This window comes from Alosa sapidissima, chromosome 3, assembly GCF_018492685.1.
Source record: "Alosa sapidissima isolate fAloSap1 chromosome 3, fAloSap1.pri, whole genome shotgun sequence".
NCBI classification, from domain to species: Eukaryota; Metazoa; Chordata; class Actinopteri; order Clupeiformes; family Clupeidae; genus Alosa; species Alosa sapidissima.
In genome coordinates, this window is record NC_055959.1 from 2,361,264 (window position 1) to 2,383,367 (window position 22,104).

The window sequence follows — 22,104 nt, forward strand, 5'->3', positions numbered from 1 at the left end:
GAAAAGCATTTCTGGTGGGAAAATTTAGAGGGGAAAAAATAGTGTCATTAATAATTATGAAGTTGTACTGTTTTCACCAAGACATCCTATTGAAATATATTCCAAATTGGTTATATTTTGTGCTTGGCAAGTATTGCTTCAGAGCTAAATAATGAATAGTTCGAGTTTTTAATGCTGTTGTACATCATCTGAAGTGACTCTCGAAAGTGAGTGTCGAAAATGCTTTGGTTCCCATGGAGGAGCCATGGTTTGCATTTATGTCACACACCACACAACTTGCACAGATTAATCAACACTGATTACCAAGTGAGTGCAAGATGAAAGGTTCAAAACCACATGGTGGGAGGCAGGCAGCTGGGCTACATCTACCACAACGTCCGGCACGGATCTGCATAGACCTGGTAAGTCCCGCCCCTTCCGCTAACCCCGCTGGACCTCTAGGTTGAAAAATCATTAACGCAAGTGTCACAGTGCATAGTATCATGTTTCACGTTTGTAGTGTTTTAATGCATTTATTTGTGTCCTGTGTGCTGTGTTTTGTTTTGCTTTGACGTGTGGACTTTGATATTCCCGTCACGGCTGTCCCAAATCAAACTGACAATTAACAAAGACTCAAAAACTCACAATCGAACCTATAGGAAGGGGGCTACTTAATTTAATGAGGGGGAACAGGTGTGTGGGAGTTTTTCTCCCTATATTTGCAGGATCGACAGACACAGAGCAGGTATCAAGTCAGGCGGAGAACTGCAAAAGACACAGTGGCCGAGCCAGAGGTGGCCTACCCAGCCGGACACACAGCAGAGCAGTTCCAGGATTTCGGCATCCACGCAAAAGCTATATTCCGGGTGGCAGATTTGGTCTGCACCCGGCAATGTGAGTAGCTCCTTTTTGCCTCGAACAACATAACGTGTGTTAGTAGTGGTAGTTTGCTCCGTACTGCCCAAAGTCTCCCTTGTTTCAGCTGAGCGATTGCATCGCTGCTGGTGATCGGGTGGAGAGCTGATAGCCTGTGGAGGACTTACGGGAAGGTACCGAGCTATTGGAACATTTGTGGGTTGCCGTGCGTATGACTGCTCGGCTAGTCTAAGCCGGGTGAACACGAAGCTACTAACTCGCTTGCTTGCTTGCTCGCTCGCTTGTTTGTCTACTGCTGTGCTGTGCTGACCATAGACATAATATACATAGACGCCGCATCGACCGCTGCTCCCTACTAGCGCTGACGAGATTTGGAGCCGCCATCTTGGACCGGTCATCCACTCCACTCAGTGTAATCTGTTTGGCCGGTGCAATGAGCTGTCAGCACACTTAATTAATCATATCTCACTGAATACCGAACAGATTTTCACGCGGTTTTTTTTGCTGCAAAGGTCATACATGTAGCTATGATACAGGCCACATTGTTCGAAAATACAAAATACAACCAATAGTACGGTAATGTTAAATCTTACTTGTGAAAAGTAAATCCCCCCGAGTATGGTCCGCCGATTTGAGCAGGAACATGCTGCACAGTGCTGTCATCTTGTGTTTTCTGCTGCAACGCAATGAGGAGTATGACAGGTCCAAGATGGCGGCCGCATTTCTTGCTTCCAGCAGCCAATGCGGCGTCTATGTATATTATGTCTATGGTGCTGACTGTGGGAACTGCTGTGGGGCGTCTGGCGCTGCTGGTGGCTGGCGGCGGTATTACTGGCTGTGGTCTCTTGTTTTATTACAGTATTGTATTTGGTGTACATTTTAACTGTGAATTTGAGTCAAATTGACTGTTTATTTATATTTAATTTAATAAATTTGTAATAAGAGTTGAGCTCCTTTGCCTCATTGATGAATTGCACTGCCTACTGCCGTTTGTCTTACAATAAATTACTTAAAGCTTAACCTATATTGCTGTCTGGTCACGGGCAGCCTTAAGGCTACTACTAATCTGGTGACCTAAGTGAATGTGAGAATAATTATTTTCTGGTCCCGTTTGAATTTTGCCATGAATGTCAACATATGTTGTCTGTTAATTTTCAATATAAATTTTCGTGTAAAGAATGCTACAATTTAGCGGGTAGAAGTTTGATGCGGTTAAACTTTGTGTGAGGGCACTTTGTGGATTACAACTTTCTCCTAGACGACAGCTAACTAGTTTCCCATAACAACCATCAGATGGTCGAGATGAAGAGGGTTATTAAGAGACTTTGAACACAGTGAACCATACAACTTTACAATCACACTATCAGTGTTAATGTGTTGAGTGAAGCTAGACATGTTTCGACTATTTTTGTTAACTTACCATGTGTGTTTATTCCTACCTTCCTTTTCCATAACTGCTAGCCGAAGAATCATACAATATATTCATAACGTGAGAAATTATATTAAAAATTCAGACAACATCACAGACAAACAGGACTACAAAATAATTATTTTCTCACATTCACTTGCATTGACGATTTTTCAATCTAGAGGTCCACTGGGGGTTTAGCGGATGGGCGGGACTTACCAGCTCTAATAATGGACCTGATCCGGTGTCCAAACGCACATCGGTCCAAAATTGGTCTAGATCCGTTTGATGGATCTGGTGCCAATAAGGACTAAAACTGGCCCAGTTCCATGCAAGAGGGCAGGTGAACGTTCGGAGAGCGTAGACACTATGGCGGTTCTGAGGCTAAATAGTAGACCAGTTCACCTAGCCATCCCCATTGAACCCCATTCAATTTTGGTGCCACTTTGACATCAAATAACATTACAGCTGAAGTGTTTTAAGCCTTTATATGAACTTTTTCTATTTTTGGAGTAATACAACATTGTGTGATTGGTGTCATAACCTCGTAACTGACTTACCGGCTGAGTAATAAACCTTTTTCCGAAATCAATGCTAAAGTGACGTAATAAGCATACAACCAGAGTGGGTGAAAGCGTCGCACAGGAGCAAAATAACCGTATTCTCTGGATAAGAACGAAAGCATCGGAGCACAACATTTCAGCTAAGTTTTGATGGATTGACAGTAGCCTAGGCTATGAATGTGGCGAGTGCTGTTTATATTAAATCACATTTATCTACGAACAACTAGGACATTTAGAACAGTAATGTAGACATGGTGGTAACGAAGTAAGTGGCTACATACCCAATCTCTCGGTGCAGCTATCACAAGAGTTACATGAGTCAGACTATGTGCCTACGTTACATTTACGTCCCCTGAGCCTGCGCAGAAAGCCTCGTCGACCAACAGGAAACGGTTGAAATTTGTTTCACCCGCCTCGATTGACGTCTACGTGATGACTCTGTCAAGTCAAGTCAAGTCAAGTCGGCTTTTATTGTCAATTTCTTTACATGCACTGGTCATACAAAGAATTGAAATTTCGTTTCTTACTTTCCCATGCAGACATAGACATGCTTTAAATACAGACATAGACATACTATGGACATAGCCATAGACAATAAACATTAAATTAAAGTGCAAGACTGAAATATAGAACATGTATGTATCAAAATAGAAATATAGGACATATATTAAAAAAAAATAGAGGTAGTTGTGTTGTATATTTCTATAGTCTTAACAGTTACATGAAGTAACTGGGGGGGGGGGGGGGGGGTTTGGTAGACAGGATCCTAGTTTCCTAGGTTCCTGGTTGGCTGGTGGGTGGGGGGGGGCTGTCAGTGATGGGAGAGTGGGTAGAGTGTTCAGCATCCTGATTGCTTGGTGGATGAAGCTACTTGCCAGTCTGGTGGTGCGGGAGCGGAGGCTCCTGTACCGCTTTCCAGAGGGCAGGAGGCTGAACAGTTTGTGTGCAGGGTGGGTTGTATCCTTGACAATCATTAGTGCTTTGCGGGTGAGGCGGGTGGTGTAAATGTCCTGCAGGGAGGGGAGTGGTGCTCCAATGATCCTCTTAGCTGTGTTAACAGTGCGCTGGAGGGTCTTCCTGTTCTGATCTGTGCAGCTTCCGCCCCACACTGTGATGCTGCTGGAGACGATGCTCTCGATGGTCCCTCTGTAGAATGTAGTCATGACAGGAGGCGTGGCACTTGCCTTCTTCAATTTGCGCAAGAAGTAGAGGCGCTGCTGGGCTTTCTTCGCCAGTGATGCTGTGTTGGTGGTCCAGGAGAGGTCGTCGCTGATGTGCACCCCCAGAAATGTTGTGCTGCTCACTCTCTCCACAGCATCTCCGTCGATGGACAGTGGTGGCAGTTGTTTGTGGCCTCTCTGAAAGTTGACAACAATCTCCTTGGTCTTGCTGACATTTAGCAGGAGGTTGTGTCCATATCTGTCTATGGTTCCGTATGATTGCAGAGAATGTCTAATAAGGGGGGAACTGCCACTCTGGAAACCTCCGGTTTCTGAACTGGTTGCAGTTCCTTTTCTGGTTCCACGTGAGTGCGCTCACGAATAAGTGCAGAATGAATGGAGGTCTATGGCGCTATACCCCTCAAATCCACTTTTCTCTGGATATAATTTTTTGCCTAGAAATTTGAATGTTGCATGCGAAAGGGGGGGGCGGAGAAAATGCAGACCGCTGAGATTTATATTTTGAGTCACTTTGATCTAAAAAGCCTTTCAAATGCGTCTGACTTCATTCATTAGCAGAAAGCTAGTGGGGTGGGGGGGGGGGTGGCCTTTTCACAAGTGTCTTATGTAAGGGATAATGTATAGAACGTCGGTCATATAATGTATACAACGCCGGTGATTTATATAATATTTCCCCCTCTCAAGGGCCCACATCGACCTGGCCCATAATAACTCATTTGTGATTTGCACCCCCCCCCCCCCCGGTAAAAAATGAAAATGCTAAATTATTCTGCTTTAATCGCCCCTATCTTCAGTTAAGATGTTCAGAACTGCACCAAATTTTATGTGTATGATTGACCTGGCATTCTTTGGGGGTATGCCAAGTTTTGTAGAATTTCATCCATGGGGGGGGGGGGGGGTCTAAAAAAAATTAGGTTGTGTACATTTAGTGACTGTACACTCATTGGCCTGTAGATGGCGGTGCACACATATACACATGCACACGCGCACACACACACAGGCACCCACATACTATCGGTATTAGAACGGCCGATACATAATTACAAATTCGGTAGGATTAAAAGAGCCAAATATTCATAATCATCATCATGGCTGCATTTCCAGTATTGGCGATAAGTAATTGTTTGTCCACTAGATGGCGCATCGTTGCAGTGAGACGTAATTTCGTAGGAAGTTGAAAGTGGGTTGGAAAAACAATGGACGCTTCCTACAAGGACTAGTTTACCGCAGAGAACGTCTAATAAGGATAGGACCATGTTCACATGAAATGTAATTCCCATTTCTTCTTGAAGCCGAAATAAATCTGAGGATGTTTATCGGACATGCTTGGTTTTTACTGCAGGTACGTTAATCTTAATATCAATAAGGACCTAGGTAATGTTACCGTTAGCGTTGGTTGAGTGATTGAGGCCAATTTGATTGATTGCATTTGTAGAAAACTATAAATGTGGTTATACCAAGCAAATTGATAGCAGCACTGTAATTGTATCTTTCGACTGTCATTTGTTGCACGTGCTACAAAAATCATTCTGTGCAATGGAAGATTTACCAACGTTACACCGGCCTGATACATGCGTGCATGGGTGGATTATGAACTTTCGGGCCCCTGGGCCTAGATGTATTAAGGGCCCCCCACTAATTGTGGGAGTCCTCCCCCAGAAAAATTAATTTGTTTTATGTGATTTCCTGTATTCTGGTGCATTTACTAGCATGGTTAGCATAGTTAGCATGTTAGCATGCTAGTTAGCTATAAAAGTTTCAAAGTTGAAAAGACATAGCAACCCGATCTGTTTGAAGACCTACGTTACAAAGTTTGAATGAAGTTTCTAAGTTAAACTGTTCAAGAGAAATTGCGTGCGGGAAAAAGTGGTAAGCGGAATAATAACTAGAAATGCAATTCCAAGGAATTACCAGTGCATGAAAATGCTAAAGTTGTGATGTAAAATATTAGCCTGGGTGTTCCCATGCTGCCTTGCGCGCGATTTGATTCACCCTGCTAAGGCAGCCTGGAGACCATGGAGCAAATTTTCGCCTGAGATAGGGAACCAATCACAGAACAGGGGGGAAAGCAAGACGATGATGAGCTATGCAGACTCATTTGATAGACATCCGTGGCACCCAATAAACGGATCTGAGCATTTTTTTCAAATACGAGAAAATGAACGTTTGGTTCCCAGACCACGTCTCATTGAGAAGTGGTGGCGCTAGCCAGGCTAGACTTGTGCCAAGGCATGTGTTTATTTAAGATGCATGTGAGGGCATTAGTGCTTCAGTGATAGTCTTTTCACGTTATGTGTAAGCTTATTGCAATTTATTCATCTTAATTTCCCTCTGTTCTCTGTTTGCAGGCAGTGAGTTGTGAGGACTGCTTCCCTGAGAACACTGAGTGCATTCTGGAATATTCCAAATGTGTGCCACTTCCATACAGAAGAAGTTTCAATCCCGCAAGAGTTCACTCACCAGGTAGACAGACAGACAGACAGACACACACATGTAGAATAGCAAATAACATTATAATGTGTGTGCATGTATTTGTGTTGTTTGCTGTGTTTAGTTTATCCCCTTTTTTCATGTGTCTGTTTGTTGTTATGACTGTAGTGGGCTCCATCAACAGACCAGGGCAAAGTCGGTCTGTCCTGCTGCTACTACTACATGCTACTTGACTATGTCTGGAAGCCATGGCTGCTGCCCTCAACATGCTGTAAGTGTTTGTGTGTTTTGAATGAGGGCTATGTCACTGTGCACACTCTAATTTGTTTGACAAATGTGAAATGTAATGCATTAATACAGGAACTAATCATCATTATTGTCGTTTTTAATAATAGTCTTGAATTTTGAAGTTTAGCCGTGTTTACCATTATGTTGGTGGTAATGTAAATAATGTGTTGAATATATGCCAAACTGAGCATAATCATAATTTAGTTAAATCTTATTTTCTATTTACAGAAACTGAAACCCTCACAAATAAACTGATATCAATAATTAACATTGATGGTGATGGTGGCAAGGGTGCCTTCATAAGGTAATTATCATTTTAGTTTGAACACCTGATTGACTTACCAACTTATTTTTTAATGTTTTGATTTTTATCTTAATCAACAATACCATAATGTATAGCAATTGCTGTTTTATTTTTTTAGGTGCCATCCAGCAAGTCCCAGCCTGGAGCCAGAGGCTGGCACTGCACGTCAGATGGGGGAGGATCTATGTTAGGCATCAGAAAGGTGGTTTAAGCAAGAAGGAAAGAGCTTCTGCAGACAGTGTTGCAATTAGGTATGATACTTTTGAAAATTGATCTTAATGCCTTAATTAAAAAAATTAGGAAAAATCCAACCTTTAAGGACAGCAATTTTCTTTGTGAATGAATAATGTATCGTAAATAAGTGTTCCTTAAAGGTTGGCTTTTCTCTTTTTTTTTTTTTTTTTTTTTTTTTTTAATTAAGGCATTAAGATCAGATGATTTTTAAATGTATGTGTATGCTAAGGTTATGTAAACTTATGAGCACAACTGTAATACATATCTCCGTTCTAACTATTGCACCTGACGTCTAGGCTGCTATTGTGGGTTTGCTTTTATTTGTCACACAAGCTGAGTTAATTATATTCACGGACAGGGTCAATTGTAACATATACTTTCTTTCTCTTTTTACAGACACCTGACTTTTACTGCCAAAGGGACCATCAGAGCACCTCTCCCTACCATCTATACCAGAAGAGTACGGACAAGGGCCCAAAATGTTTTAAAGGACGTTGCCCGCCCAGACCATGGACTGTTTAAACCACTGTGGTCAAGCAGAAGTCTCTGTTCTCACTCGAGGCAGGTCACTGAGAGGGGGCGAGTGTCACTGCGTAAGCCCCCTACTGCAGGCGAGAAAGCCATGTTGATTTGAATATTGATTGATAAATACAATAAAGGCCATGTAACAAATTTTATTGCCTGTCGTACAGTATATGAATTTTCATGGTAAAGTAAAATAAGTCATTGGGATTTAGCAGGTGTAAGTAAATAATGTAATTAAGTGTATGTAAAATTAATGTGAAATATTATGCACAATAAGCTCAGTGATGGTTATGTACTCTCACATTTAAAACCATTACATAAATCACCATATATAAATCACATGATTAATTTTAAAAATAAAGGCATAAAGCCTATCGAAAAGCAAATAAAGGCATACACATAAATGCCTGCAAAATTAGCTGTGTCTGGCAGTATATGGGCTGTATATGCCTAGTCCCATGTTTGACATATCGGGGTATATGGGAACAAGAACAAGAGGTGTCCGGGGTCATATAAGTAGCTAATACTTGAAACATGGATCATATCAGGTGAGAATATGAAGTCTGGATATCTTGCATGTCGTCGCAGTCCCATTCAGGACTTTTGATATGCTCCTGATATGGCAATTGGCACTAAAATATCAGGAACATATCAACCAATATATTTCCTGATATTACACATATCAGGAAATATATCACTATGAATATTCCCTGATTCAGAGCCTTTTCACCCAGTGTAGTTAGCATAGTTAGCATAACTCTTAAAAATGATTAGCTAAGTTAGCTAAGTAACATGGTTAGCATAGTTAGCATGCTAGTTAGCATTTTTAACAAAACTGCTAAAAATGATTAGCTAAGTTAGTTAAGTAACATGGTTAGCATAGTTAGCATGCTAACATGTTAGCATGCTAGTTAGCATAACTACTAAAAATGATTAGCTAAGTTAGCTAAGTAATATGGTTAACATAGTTAGCATGTTAGTTAGCATAACTATTAAAAATGATAAGCTTGGTTAATTAAGTCACATGGTTAACATAGTTAGCATGTTAACATTGCTAGCATAGTTAGCATGTTTAGCAAAACTGCTAGAAAATGTTTAGCAAAACTATTAGAAAATGTTAGTTAAGTTAGCTAAGTAGCATGGTTAGCATGTTAGCATTGTTAGCACTACTATAAAACATTAGCTAAGTAGCATGGTTAGCAGAATTACAAATCTTAGCATAACTGCTAGTAAACATTAGAGCCATTCCAACTTTCAGTTATCGTCAAATATCTACCTATACACAGCCATTAAACTATTTGAATATCAACATTCATTAAACTGCTAGAAAACGTTAGCTAAGTAGCATGGTTAGCAGGTTAGCATTGCTAGCACTGCTATAAAACATTAGCTAAGTAGCATGGTTAGCAGGTTAGCATTGCTAGCACTGCTATAAAACATTAGCTAAGTAGCATGGTTAGCATAGTTAAAAATCTTAGCATAACTGCTAGCAAACATTAGAGCCATTCCAACTTTCAGTTATCGTAAAATATCTACCTATGCACAGCCATTAAACTATTTGAATATCAACATTCATTCAACTCCAGTCTGTCAACAACTTTTAACTATTTACCTTCAACTTTTAAACGGTCTACTTTTAAACTATCATTAAACTATCTATTAAACTAGCTGTCTATCAACAACTTTTAAACTATCTACTGTCTATCAACAACTTTTAAACTATCTACATTCAGCTTTTAAACAGTCTACTTTTAAACTATCAACTTTTATTGAGCTATGCAACCACCATGTCTATCCTAGCATCACTGTAGTAACCATCTCTGTATTATCTGTTTTAACTACAACTTTACACAACCATAGCATTTTCATGCACTGGTAATTCCTTGGAATTACATTTCTAGTTATTATTATTCCGCTTACCACTTTTTCCGCACGCAATTTCTCTTGAACAGTTTAACTTAGAAACTTCATTCAAACTTTGTAACGTAGGTCTTCAAACAGATTGGGTTGCTATGTCTTTTCAACTTTGAAACTTTTATACTTTTTAAACTATTAAAGAACAACTTTTTAAAAATCCCCATAGACTTAACATTGCCGATTGTGACATCATAATACGGCCATTAAGCAATTAGAATCCTATGGCAGGTGTTCAGGCCACCTGCAGCCTCAGGCTTTAAGCATACAATCTGGGTCAATTAAGACTACACATCCTATTCAACTGTTTCCTCTGCCCAAAACTGTTTCAAAATAAAAGTCCTCACTACAATAATCCACTGTTAAAAAATGTAACCCATTAAACTTTTTACATTCAACTTTTAAACGGTCTACTTTTAAACTATCATTAAACTATCTATCTATTAAACTAGCTGTCTATCAACAACTTTTAAACTATCTACATTCAACTTTTAAACTTTTAAACTATATACATTCACTAGCTGTCTATCAACAACTTTTATCATCAACTGTCAACACTTTTCATCAACTATGACTCCTACCCACAGTAGCTAGTTAGCATGGTTAGCAAAGTTAGCATGTTAACATTATTAGCATTTTTAGCAAAACTGCTAAAAATGATTAGCTAAGTAACATGGTTAGCATAGTTAGCATGTTATTTAGCATTTTTAGCAAAACTGCTAAAAATTATTAGCTAAGTTAGCTAAGTAACATGGTTAACATAGTTAGCATGTTAGCATGCTAGTTACTCACTACAATATTTCACTGTTAAACAATTTAACCCTTTAAACTACTGAACGTTTTAACTGTTCAGCCATTGTAACTGTTACTTGTCATCAACTATGACTCCTACCCACTGTAGCTAGTTAGCATGGTTAGCATAGTTAGCATGGCTAACATTGTTAGCATTTTAAGCAAAACTGCTAAAAATGATTAGCTAAGTTAGCTAAGTAACATGGTTAGCGTAGTTAGCATGTTAGCATGCTAGTTAGCATTTTTTGCAAAACTGCTAAAAATGATTAGCTAAGTTAACTAAGTCACATGGTTAGAATAGTTAGCATGCTAGCATGTTAGCATGCTAGTTAGCATAGTTAGCATAACTGCTAAAAATGATCAGCTAGGTTAGCTAAGTCACATGGTTAGCATAATTAGCATGTTAGCATGTTAGTTAGCATAGTTAGCATAACTAATAAAATGATTAGCTAGGTTAGCTAAGTCATATGGTTAGCATAGTTAACATTTTAACATTGTTTACATGCTAGTTAGCATAGTAACTTGGTTAACATTATTATCTTTGTTAACATAGTTAGCATAACTGCTAGCAAACATTGGAGCCATTCCAACTGTTAGTTATCGTCAACTATCTGCCTAAAGAATTTAACCATTTCAATTATCAACCTATTTAACTGTTCAGTCATTCCAACTATATTAAACCTTATCTACCAAGCAAATAATTTAACCATATGAACTCATCATATTTTTGCATTTTCATGCACTGTATTTCCTTCAGGAAATGCTTTTCTAGTTACAGTGCATGAAAATGCACTGTACTGTTCTTCCTAGGCTTCTTATTCTTATGCTTCTTCTTATTACAGTGCATGAAAATGCACTGTACTGTTCTTCCTAGGAATTTTAATATTATTCTTCTTCTTCTAACGCAGTTAATGCAGCTTCAACCGTTTAACGTTGAAACTTCATTCAAACTATGTTACGTAGGTCTTACTTAGGACATGTGGGCTTTGTATTTTTCAGCTTTGTAACTTTTATACTTTTTAAACTATTAATTAAAAACTAGTCAAAATTTCCCCATAGACTTAACATGGGCTGATGACATCACAATAGAGCCGTTAAGCAATTAGAATCCTATGGCAGGTGTTCGGGCCACCTGCATCAACTGCCAGTCTCAGGCTTTAAGCATACAAACTGGCCCTATTAAGACTACACACCCTATTCAACTGCTTCCTCTGCCAAAAACTGTTTCAAAATAAAAGTCCTCACTACAATATTTCACTGTTAAACAATTTAACCCTTTAAACTACTGAACTTTTCAACTGTTCAGCCATTGTAACTGTTTGTCTGCTTGTCATCAACTATGACTCCTACCAGAGAATGTCTAATAAGGGGAGAACTGCCACTCGGAAAACTTCCGGTTTCTGAACTGGTTGCAGTTCCTTCTGTGGTTCCACATGAGGGCGCTCGTCCACGAGTGCAGAATGCATGGAGGTCTATGGAGCTGTACCCCTCAAAATCCACTTTTCTCGGGATATAATTTTTTTTCAAGTAATTTGAGTATTGTATTCGAAAGGGGAGGCAAAGAAAATACACTTGGTTGAGTATTATATTTTTCTAAAAAGCCTTTAAAATGTGTCAATGACGTCATTCATTAGCACAATGCTAGCGTGTTATGTGCAACAACGACCCAACCTGTAAGAAATCAAAAGGACATAAGTACTCGTTCATTCAACTTTTGACCTATAACCCATGTTGAAGTTATACAAACTACAATCAAATCTGAGATTTGTCAACGACAATCAGGTGAAAGAGACAAATTTAGCCGTCTAGCTCCATTGACTCCAATTCATTCTGCACTCATGGCGATCGCCCCCAGTGGAACTATGGTGGAACTGCATCCATTAGCTAAGTAACATGGTTAGCATAGTTAGCATGTTAGTTAGCATTTTTAGCAAAACTGCTAAAAACGATTAGCTAAGTTAGCTAAGTAACATGGTTAGCATAGTTAGCATGCTAGCATGCTAGTTAGCATAACTGTTAAAAATGATTAGCTAAGTTAGCTAAGTAACATGGTTAACATAGTTAGCATGTTAGTTAGCATTTTTAGCAAAACTGCTAAAAACGATTAGCTAAGTTAGCTAAGTAACATGGTTAGCATAGTTAGCATGCTAGCATGTTAGCATGCTAGTTAGCATAGTTAGCATAACTGTTAAAAATGATTAGCTAAGTTAGCTAAGTAACATGGTTAGCATAGTTAGCATGCTAGTTATCATTTTTAGCAAAACTGCTAAAAATGATTAGCTAAGTTAGCTAAGTAACATGGTTACCATAGTTAGCATGCTAGCATGTTAGCATGCTAGTTAGCATAACTACTAAATATGAAAACATTAGCTAAGTTAACTAAGTTAAGTAACTTGGTTAACATTATTATCTTTGATAACATTGTTAGCATAACTGCTAGCAAACATTAGAGCCATTCCAACTGTCAGTTATCGTCAATTATCTACCTAAATAATTTAACCATTTAAATTATTCATCTATTTAACCGTTCAATCATTCCAACTATATTAAACCTTATCTACCAAGCAAATCATTTAACTATATAAACTATCCACCTATTTAACTGTTCAGTCATTCCAACTATATTAAACCTCATCTACCTAGCAACCAATATAGTTTGTTTTTACTCTGTATGATTTTTTACATCATACTTATTGCATTTTCATGCACTGTATTTCCTTCAGGAAATGCTTTTTACAGTGCATGAAAATGCACTGTACTGTTCTTCCTAGGCTTCTTCTTCTTATTACAGTGCATGAAAATGCACTGTACTGTTCTTCCTAGGCTTCTTATTCTTCTTCTGCTTATTACAGTGCATGAAAATGCACTGTACTGTTCTTCCTAGGCTTCTTCTTATTACAGTGCATGAAAATGCACTGTACTGTTCTTCCTAGGCTTCTTCTTCTTATTACAGTGCATGAAAATGCACTGTACTGTTCTTCCTAGGCTTCTTATTACAGTGCATGAAAATGCACTGTACTGTTCTTCCTAGGCTTCTTCTTCTTATTACAGTGCATGAAAATGCACTGTACTGTTCTTCCTAGGCTTCTTCTTATTACAGTGCATGAAAATGCACTGTACTGTTCTTCCTAGGCTTCTTATTACAGTGCATGAAAATGCACTGTACTGTTCTTCCTAGGCTTCTTCTTATTCTTATTACAGTGCATGAAAATGCACTGTACTGTTCTTCCTAGGCTTCTTCTTATTACAGTGCATGAAAATGCACTGTACTGTTCTTCCTAGGCTTCTTATTCTTATTCTTATTCTTCCGCTAACGCATTTAATGCAGCTTCAACCGTTTAACGTAGAAACTTCATTCAAACTATGTTACGTAGGTCTTACTTGGGACATGGGTGCTATGTATTTTTCAGCTTTGTAACTTTTATACTTTTTAAACTATTAATTAAAAACTAATCAAAATTTCCCCATTGACTTAACATTATGATTATGACATCACAATACGGCCGTTAAGCAATTAGAATCCTATGGCAGGTGTTCGGGCCACCTGGACCAACTGCCAGTCTCAGGCTTTAAGCATACAAACTGGCCCTATTAAGACTACACATCCTGTTCAACTGCTTCCTCTGCCAAAAAAAATAAAAGTCAAAATAAAAGTCCTCACTATAATATTTTACTGTTAAACAATTTAACCCTTTAAACTACTGAACTTTTTAACTGTTCAGCCATTGTAACTGTTACTTGTCATCAACTATGACTCCTACCCACTGTAGCTAGTTAGCGAAGTTAGCTAAGTAACATTGTTAGCATAGTTAGCATGCTAGCATGTTAGCATGCTAGTTAGCATTTTTAGCAAAACTGCTTAAAATGATTAGCTAAGTTAGCTAAGTCACATGGTTAGCATAGTTAGCATGCTAGCATGTTAGCATGCTAGTTAGCATTTTTAGCAAAACTGCTAAAAATGATTAGCTAAGTTAGCTAAGTAACATTGTTAGCATAGTTAGCATGCTAGCATGTTAGCATGCTAGTTAGCATTTTTAGCAAAACTGCTTAAAATGATGAGCTAAGTCAGCTAAGTAACATGGTTAACATAGTTAGCATGTTACCATGCTAGTTAGCATTTTAAGCAAAACTGCTAAAAATGATTAGCTAAGTTAGCTAAGTCACATGGTTAGCATAGTTAGCATGCTAGTTAGCATTTTTCACAAAACTACTTATAATGATTAGCTAAGTAAGCTAAGTCACATGGTTAACAAAGTTAGCATGCTAACATGTTAGCATCCTAGTTAGCATAGTTAGCATAACTGCTAAAAATGATTAGCTAAGTTAGCTAAGTCACATGGTTAGCATACTTAGTATTTTAACATTGTTAGCATGCTAGTTAGCATACTTGGTTAACATTATTATCTTTGTTAACATAGTTAGCATAACTGCTAGCAAATATTAGAGCCATTCCAAGTGTCAGTTATCGTCAACTATCTACCTAAATAATTTAACCATTTAAACTATCCACTTATTTAACTGTTCAGTCATTCCAACTATATTAAACCTCATCTACCTAGCAACCAATATAGTTTGTTTTTACTCTGTATGATATTTTACATCATATTTTTTGCATTTTCATGCACTGTATTTCCTTCAGGAAATGCTTTTCTAGTTCTTCTTCTTCTTCTAACGCATTTAATGCAGCTTCAACCGTTTAACGTAGAAACTTCATTCAAACTATGTTACGTAGGTCTTACTTAGGACATGGGTGCTATGTATTTTTCAACTTTGTAACTTTTATACTTTTTAAACTATTAATTAAAAACTAATCAAAATTTCCCCATTGACTTAACATTATGATTATGACATCACAATACGGCCGTTAAGCAATTAGAATCCTATGGCAGGTGTTCGGGCCACCTGGACCAACTGCCAGTCTCAGGCTTTAAGCATACAAACTGGCCCTATTAAGACTACACATCCTGTTCAACTGCTTCCTCTGCCAAAAACTGTTTCAAAATAAAAGTCCTCACTACAATATTTCACTGTTAAACAATTCAACCCTTTAAACTACTGAACTTTTTAACTGTTCAGCCATTGTAACTGTTACTTGTCATCAACTATGACTCCTACCCACTGTAGCAAGTTAGCTAAGTTAGCTAAGTCACATGGTTAGCATAGTTAGCATGCTAGCATGTTAGCATGCTAGTTAGCATTTTTAACAAAACTGCTTAAAATGATTAGCTAAGTTAGCTAAGTCACATGGTTAGCATAGTTAGCATGATAGCATGTTAGCATGCTAGTTAGCATTTTTAGCAAAACTGCTAAAAATGATTAGCTAAGTCAGCTAAGTAACGTGGTTAGCATAGTTAACATGCTAGTTAGCATTTTTAGCAAAACCGCTAAAAACGATTAGCTAAGTCAGCTAAGTAACGTGGTTAACATAGTTAGCATGCTAGCGCTAGCATGTTAGCATGCTAGTTAGCATTTTTAGCAAAACTACTAAAAACGATTAGCTAAGTAACATGGTTAGCATAGTTAGCATGCTAGCATGTTAGCATGCTAGTTAGCATAGTAACTTTGTTAACATTATTATCTTTGTTAACATAGTTAGCATAACTGCTAGCAAACATTAGAGCCATTCCAACTGTCAGTTATTGTCAACTATCTACCTAAATAATTTAACCATTTAAACTATCCACCTATTTAACTGTTCAGTCATTCCAACTATATTAAACCTCATCTACTTAGCAACCAATATAGTTTGTTTTTACTCTGTATGATATTTTACATCATATTTTTGCATTTTCATGCACTGTATTTCCTTCAGGAAATGCTTTTCTAGTTCTTATTCTTATTCTTCCGCTAACGCATTTAATGCAGCTTCAACCGTTTAACGTAGAAACTTCATTCAAACTATGTTACGTAGGTCTTACTTGGGACATGGGTGCTATGTATTTTTCAGCTTTGTAACTTTTATACTTTTTAAACTATTAATTAAAAACTAGTCAAAATTTCCCCATTGACTTAACATTATGATTATGACATCACAATACGGCCGTTAAGCAATTAGAATCCTATGGCAGGTGTTCGGGCCACCTGGACCAACTGCCAGTCTCAGGCTTTAAGCATACAAACTGGCCCTATTAAGACTACACATCCTGTTCAACTGCTTCCTCTGCCAAAAACTGTTTCAAAATAAAAGTCCTCACTATAATATTTTACTGTTAAACAATTTAACCCTTTAAACTACTGAACTTTTTAACTGTTCAGCCATTGTAACTGTTACTTGTCATCAACTATGACTCCTACCCACTGTAGCTAGTTAGCTAAGTTAGCAAAGTAGCATGGTTAGCATAGTTAGCATGCTAGCATGTTAGCATGCTAGTTAGCATTTTTAGCAAAACTGCTAAAAATGATTAGCTAAGTTAGCTAAGTCACATGGTTAGCATAGTTAGCATGCTAACATGTTAGCATGCTAGTTAGCATTTTTAGCAAAACTGCCAAAAATTATTAGCTAAGTTAGCTAAGTAATGTGGTTAGCATAGTTAGCATGCTAAAATATTAGCATGCTAGTTAGCATTTTTAGCAAAACTGCTAAAAATGATTAGCTAAGTAACGTGGTTAGCATAGTTAGCATGCTAACATATTAGCATGCTAGTTAGCATTTTTAGCAAAACTGCTAAAAATGATTAGCTAAGTTAGCTAAGTAACGTGGTTAGCATAGTTAGCATGCTAGCGTGTTAACATGCTAGTTAGCATAGTAACTTTGTTAATATTATTATCTTTGTTAACATAGTTAGCATAACTGCTAGCAAACATTAGAGCCATTCCAACTGTCAGTTATCGTCAACTATCTACCTAAATAATTTAACCATTTAAACTATCCACCTATTTAACTGTTCAGTCATTCCAACTATATTAAACCTCATCTACTTAGCAACCAATATAGTTTCTTTTTACTCTGTATGATATTTTACATCATATTTTTGCATTTTCATGCACTGTATTTCCTTCAGGAAATGCTTTTCTAGTTATTATTCTTCTTCTAACGCACTTAATGCAGCTTCAACCGTTTAACGTAGAAACTTCATTCAAACTATGTTACGTAGGTCTTACTTATGACATGTGGGCTTTGTATTTTTCACCTTTGTAACTTTTATACTTTTTAAACTATTAATTAAAAACGAATCAAAATTTCCCCATTGACTTAACATTATGATTATGACATCACAATACGGCCGTTAAGCAATTAGAATCCTATGGCAGGTGTTCGGGCCACCTGGACCAACTGCCAGTCTCAGGCTTTAAGCATACAAACTGGCCCTATTAAGACTACACATCCTGTTCAACTGCTTCCTCTGCCAAAAACTGTTTCAAAATAAAAGTCCTCACTACAATATTTCACTGTTAAACAATTTAACCCTTTAAACTACTGAACTTTTTAACTGTTCAGCCATTGTAACTGTTACTTGTCATCAACTATGACTCCTACCCACTGTAGCTAGTTAGCATGGTTAGCATGTTAGCATTGCTAACATTGTTAGCATTGTTAGCATTTTAAACAAAACTGCTAAAAATGATTAGCTAAGTTAGCTAAGTAACATGGTTAGCATAGTTAGCATGCTAACATGTTAGCATGCTAGTTAGCATTTTTAGAAAAACTGCTAAAAATGATTAGCTAAGTTAGCTAAGTAACATGGTTAGCATAGTTAGCATGTTAGCATGCTAGTTAGCATAGTTAGCATAACAGCTAAAAATGATTAACTAAGTTAGCTAAGTAACATGGTTAGCATGCTAGCATGTTAGCATGCTAGTTAGCATTTTTAGCAAAACTGCTAAAAATTATTAGCTAAGTTAGCTAAGTAACATGGTTAACATAGTTAGCATGCTAGCATGTTAGCATGCTAGTTAGCATAGTTAGCAAAACTGTTAAAAATGATTAGCTAAGTTAGCTAAGTAACATAGTTAGCATGCTAGCATGCTAATTAAATTTTTTAGCAAAAAAACTTGGTTAACATTATTATCTTTGATAACATAGTAGCATAACTGCTAGCAAACATTAGGGCCATTCCAACTGCCAGTTATCGTCAATTATCTACCTAAATAATTTAACTATTTAAATTATCCACCTATTTAACCGTTCAATCATTCCAACTATATTATACCTTATCTACCAAGCAAATCATTTAACTATATAAACTATCCACCTATTTAACTGTTCAGTCATTCCAACTATATTAAACCTCATCTACCTAGTTCAGTCATACCAACTATATTAAACCTCATCTACCTAGTTCAGTGATTTGAACTATATTAAACCTCATCATGTTGGTTGCCAATTAGCACATCATCTGTTTTAACAATATATTTCACACCATATGTTTTGCATTTTCATGCACTGGTAATTCCCTGGAATTGCGTTTTCTAGTTCTTATTCTTCTTCTTCTTCTAACGCACTTAATGCAGCTTCAACCGTTTAACGTAGAAACTTCATTCAAACTATGTTACGTAGGTCTTACTTAGGACATGGGTGCTATGTATTTTTCAGCTTTGTAACTTTTATACTTTTTAAACTATTAATTAAAAACTACTCAAAATTTCCCCATTGACTTAACATTGGGCCTTTATGACATCACAGCAATTAGAATCCTATGGCAGGTGTTCGGGCCACCTGGACCAACTGCCAGTCTCAGGCTTTAAGCATACAAACTGGCCCTATTAAGACTACACATCCTGTTCAACTGCTTCCTCTGCCAAAAACTGTTTCAAAATAAAAGTCCTCACTACAATATTTCACTGTTAACCCGTTTACTGCCAACGGTGCATATATGCGCCCACAATGAGTGTGTTCTAGAATGCCAAGGGTGCATATGTGCGCCCAAGGAGCATCATCATTGCCGCGCTAACATGTAGCCAATTAAAACATCGTTACTGTGCTGTTGCTATGTTGATTTGATAGTAAACATGTTCTAGACAGATCACGATTGGTTAATATTTCACAAATATGCTAATTACGTCATTCACAAACTTCAAAAAACAAATTAGCATCAGCTAAATATCAAGCTATCTAGCTAGCACACAGAGAGAGTTTGCGATTGCGGTACCGTGAATTTATAGACCATGGAGGAGAGTTTTAATTTCAACTGGGACAGTGACAGCGATGAGGAGTTTTTCGGATTTGGAGAGGAGGACTTGGAGGGGGTCCTGTGTGGTCCAGGGGAGGACGAGGAGGGAGTCGAAGAAGGAGGAGCGGCCGGCAACTTCACCGAGGCCGGCGACTTCACTGGCTGTGGTGAGGGAGACGCCCCGCGGGAGTGGCTAGATGTGACAGGCAAGACGGTGGCCACTGAGGGGGAGAGGAAGCGATCTGATGGGAGGATCCCTTTTGTACACACCAACCCACGACCTGGTCCGCAGAGAGTTTGGGATTGTAGTGATCCATACCTTTTTTTTAAAGCCTTTTTTAGCGATTGTGTCATTGATCTCATGGTGGCTGAGACAAACCGCTATGCTGAGGCGTTAGCTTCCACCGAGCTAGCGAGTCACTCTCGTTTACGTGACTATAAACCCACTGATCGCTCTGAGATGGAGGCGTTTTTGGCCATTCAGATCAGCATGGGTCTGACTAGAAAGCCTCAAATCGCTGATTACTGGAGCACCCAAAGTTCACTGGGCTTGACACCAAATTTCGCCCGTGTAATGACACGCAACCGCTTTCAGCTCTTGTCCTCCTGCATCCACTTCAATGACAACTCTCTGAGGTTGGAGAGAGGTCAGCCGGGTTATGATCCACTTTTTAAAATCCGCCCACTTATGGATCTAGTCCTGAAGAGTTTTCAGAGCGAGTACTACCCCCACGAACACCTCTCCATTGATGAATCCATGGTTTCATTTCGTGGAAGGGTGTTTTTTCGTCAGTACGTGCCAAATAAAAGACACCGGTTTGGTCTGAAGAATTTTGTCCTATCAGACGCGACAAGTAATTACACGTACCTGTGGCACGTATACACTGGAGGGGCCTTCAACTACGATCGCTGTCTGGGTATTGGCCATAGTTCAGTTGTTGGCTTGCTAAGGGAAGCCAAGCTTTTGGGGAAGGGACACAGTCTCTATACTGACAGCTACTACACCTCACCCGCTCTTTTCCAAGAGCTCCACCGGCAAAACACCGGCGCGTGTGGAACTGTTCGTGTGAACAGGAAAGGCATGCCCCCTCAACTCCATGGTCTGAAACTGCGGCCTTCAGATCCCCCTGTGTTTTTTGAAAAACGTCCACTTTTAACTGCGTCTTTTCGTGATGCTGGCACAGTCACCGTCCTCTCCACAGTGCACGACAATCTCGTTATCACCAAACGAGTGCGTAGCAAGGGGCCTGATGGCTACAGAACTTTGCGCAAGCCAAAGAGCGTGGAGGACTACAACCGCTTCATGGGAGGGGTAGATCGCGGAGACCAGCTATGCTCCTATTACAGCTACCAACACCGTGCAATGAAGTGGTACCATCGGTTGTTCCATCATATCCGAGAGGTCGCACTTGTGAATGCCTACATCTTGCACAAAGAAAGTGGCAATACAATGCAGTCGGCTGGATTCCGCGAGCTTGTGGTGAAGGGGCTACTGAGACGGAGGCAAATTGAGCTCACTCCTCCTCCCAGGCCAATCAGCACACCGTTAGTGCCCGTGCGTCTCACTGGTCGACACTTTCTCGGACAACACGAGAAATCGCGTCCGGACTGCAAAGTCTGTTCCACGCGGAAGCGCAGTCCAGATGACGCACATAGAGGGAGGAAGCAGACACCTTTCTTCTGCAAGACCTGTCCAGACCACCCTGCACTGTGCCCCACTGACTGCTTTGAGATGTACCATACAAAGCTTGTGTACAAACACTGGTGAGATGTTGTTTGCTTATTATAGTAGGCTATCTAGTATGCGTATCTGCTAGTATCTGGTAAATTACATTAATTTTAATATGCACATGTTGATATGCATTTTCCTTGTTTCATACAATGTAATAATTACTACTATTGATTATATAAAAGTTATTTATGCACGTTAAATTACACTGCTAATAACTATAAATGTAGACATTTGCCAAAATGTTCCATTTTGTTTGAATTTTCTTCTCTAAATATAGTTTTTTTTTCCTTTTTTTTCAGAATCTTCCATCTCAGGCATCCACCACTACCAGCCTAGGTTGTCTAGGAGCACTTTCAATCAGTTAAATCAGCCTTCTTTCAATCAGTTCAAAGGATCAGTTCTTTCAATCAGTTCAAATTATCAGTTCTTTCAATCAGTTCAAATGATCAGTTCTTTCAATCAGTTCAAATGATTAGTTCTTCCAATCAGTTACTGTTCATTTTTAGAAATCTATACAAAACTTGAACTGATATTTACTGTTAGTTTGTTCAAATCTCTACCAGTGTGGAGGTTTTACTGTTCATTTTTAGAAATCTATACAAAACTTGAACTGATATTTACTGTTTGTTTGTTCAAATCTCTACCAGTGTGGAGGTTTTACTGTTCATTTTTAGAAATCTATACAAAACTTGAACTGATATTTATTGTTTGTTTGTTCAAATCTCTACCAGTGTAGAGGTCTTGCTGTTCGTTTTTAGAAATCTATAC

The 22,104-nt window shown here is 38.4% G+C and overlaps 1 protein-coding gene and 1 long non-coding RNA gene across 4 annotated transcripts; both read left to right on the plus strand.

Annotated features, from left to right (window-relative positions):
- The first annotated feature begins 428 nt into the window (after positions 1 to 428).
- On the plus strand, positions 429 to 7,935 carry LOC121705977. 3 transcript variants are annotated; one of them, XR_006030935.1, is made up of 6 exons: positions 429 to 1,028; positions 6,356 to 6,470; positions 6,606 to 6,708; positions 6,954 to 7,029; positions 7,148 to 7,280; positions 7,660 to 7,935. It is a non-coding gene; the product is annotated as an uncharacterized LOC121705977 (long non-coding RNA). The 3 variants fall into 3 exon arrangements; XR_006030936.1 differs by having other exon boundaries at positions 429 to 873; XR_006030937.1 differs by lacking the exon at positions 429 to 1,028 and adding an exon at positions 6,166 to 6,205 and having other exon boundaries at positions 6,287 to 6,470.
- An 11,350-nt stretch (positions 7,936 to 19,285) lies between these two features.
- On the plus strand, positions 19,286 to 21,888 carry LOC121705941 (piggyBac transposable element-derived protein 4-like). The gene is made up of 2 exons (XM_042087332.1): positions 19,286 to 21,368; positions 21,636 to 21,888. Coding segments are annotated over exons 1-2 (1,770 nt in total). The 5' UTR covers positions 19,286 to 19,599; the 3' UTR covers positions 21,637 to 21,888.
- The last annotated feature ends 216 nt before the right edge of the window (positions 21,889 to 22,104 follow it).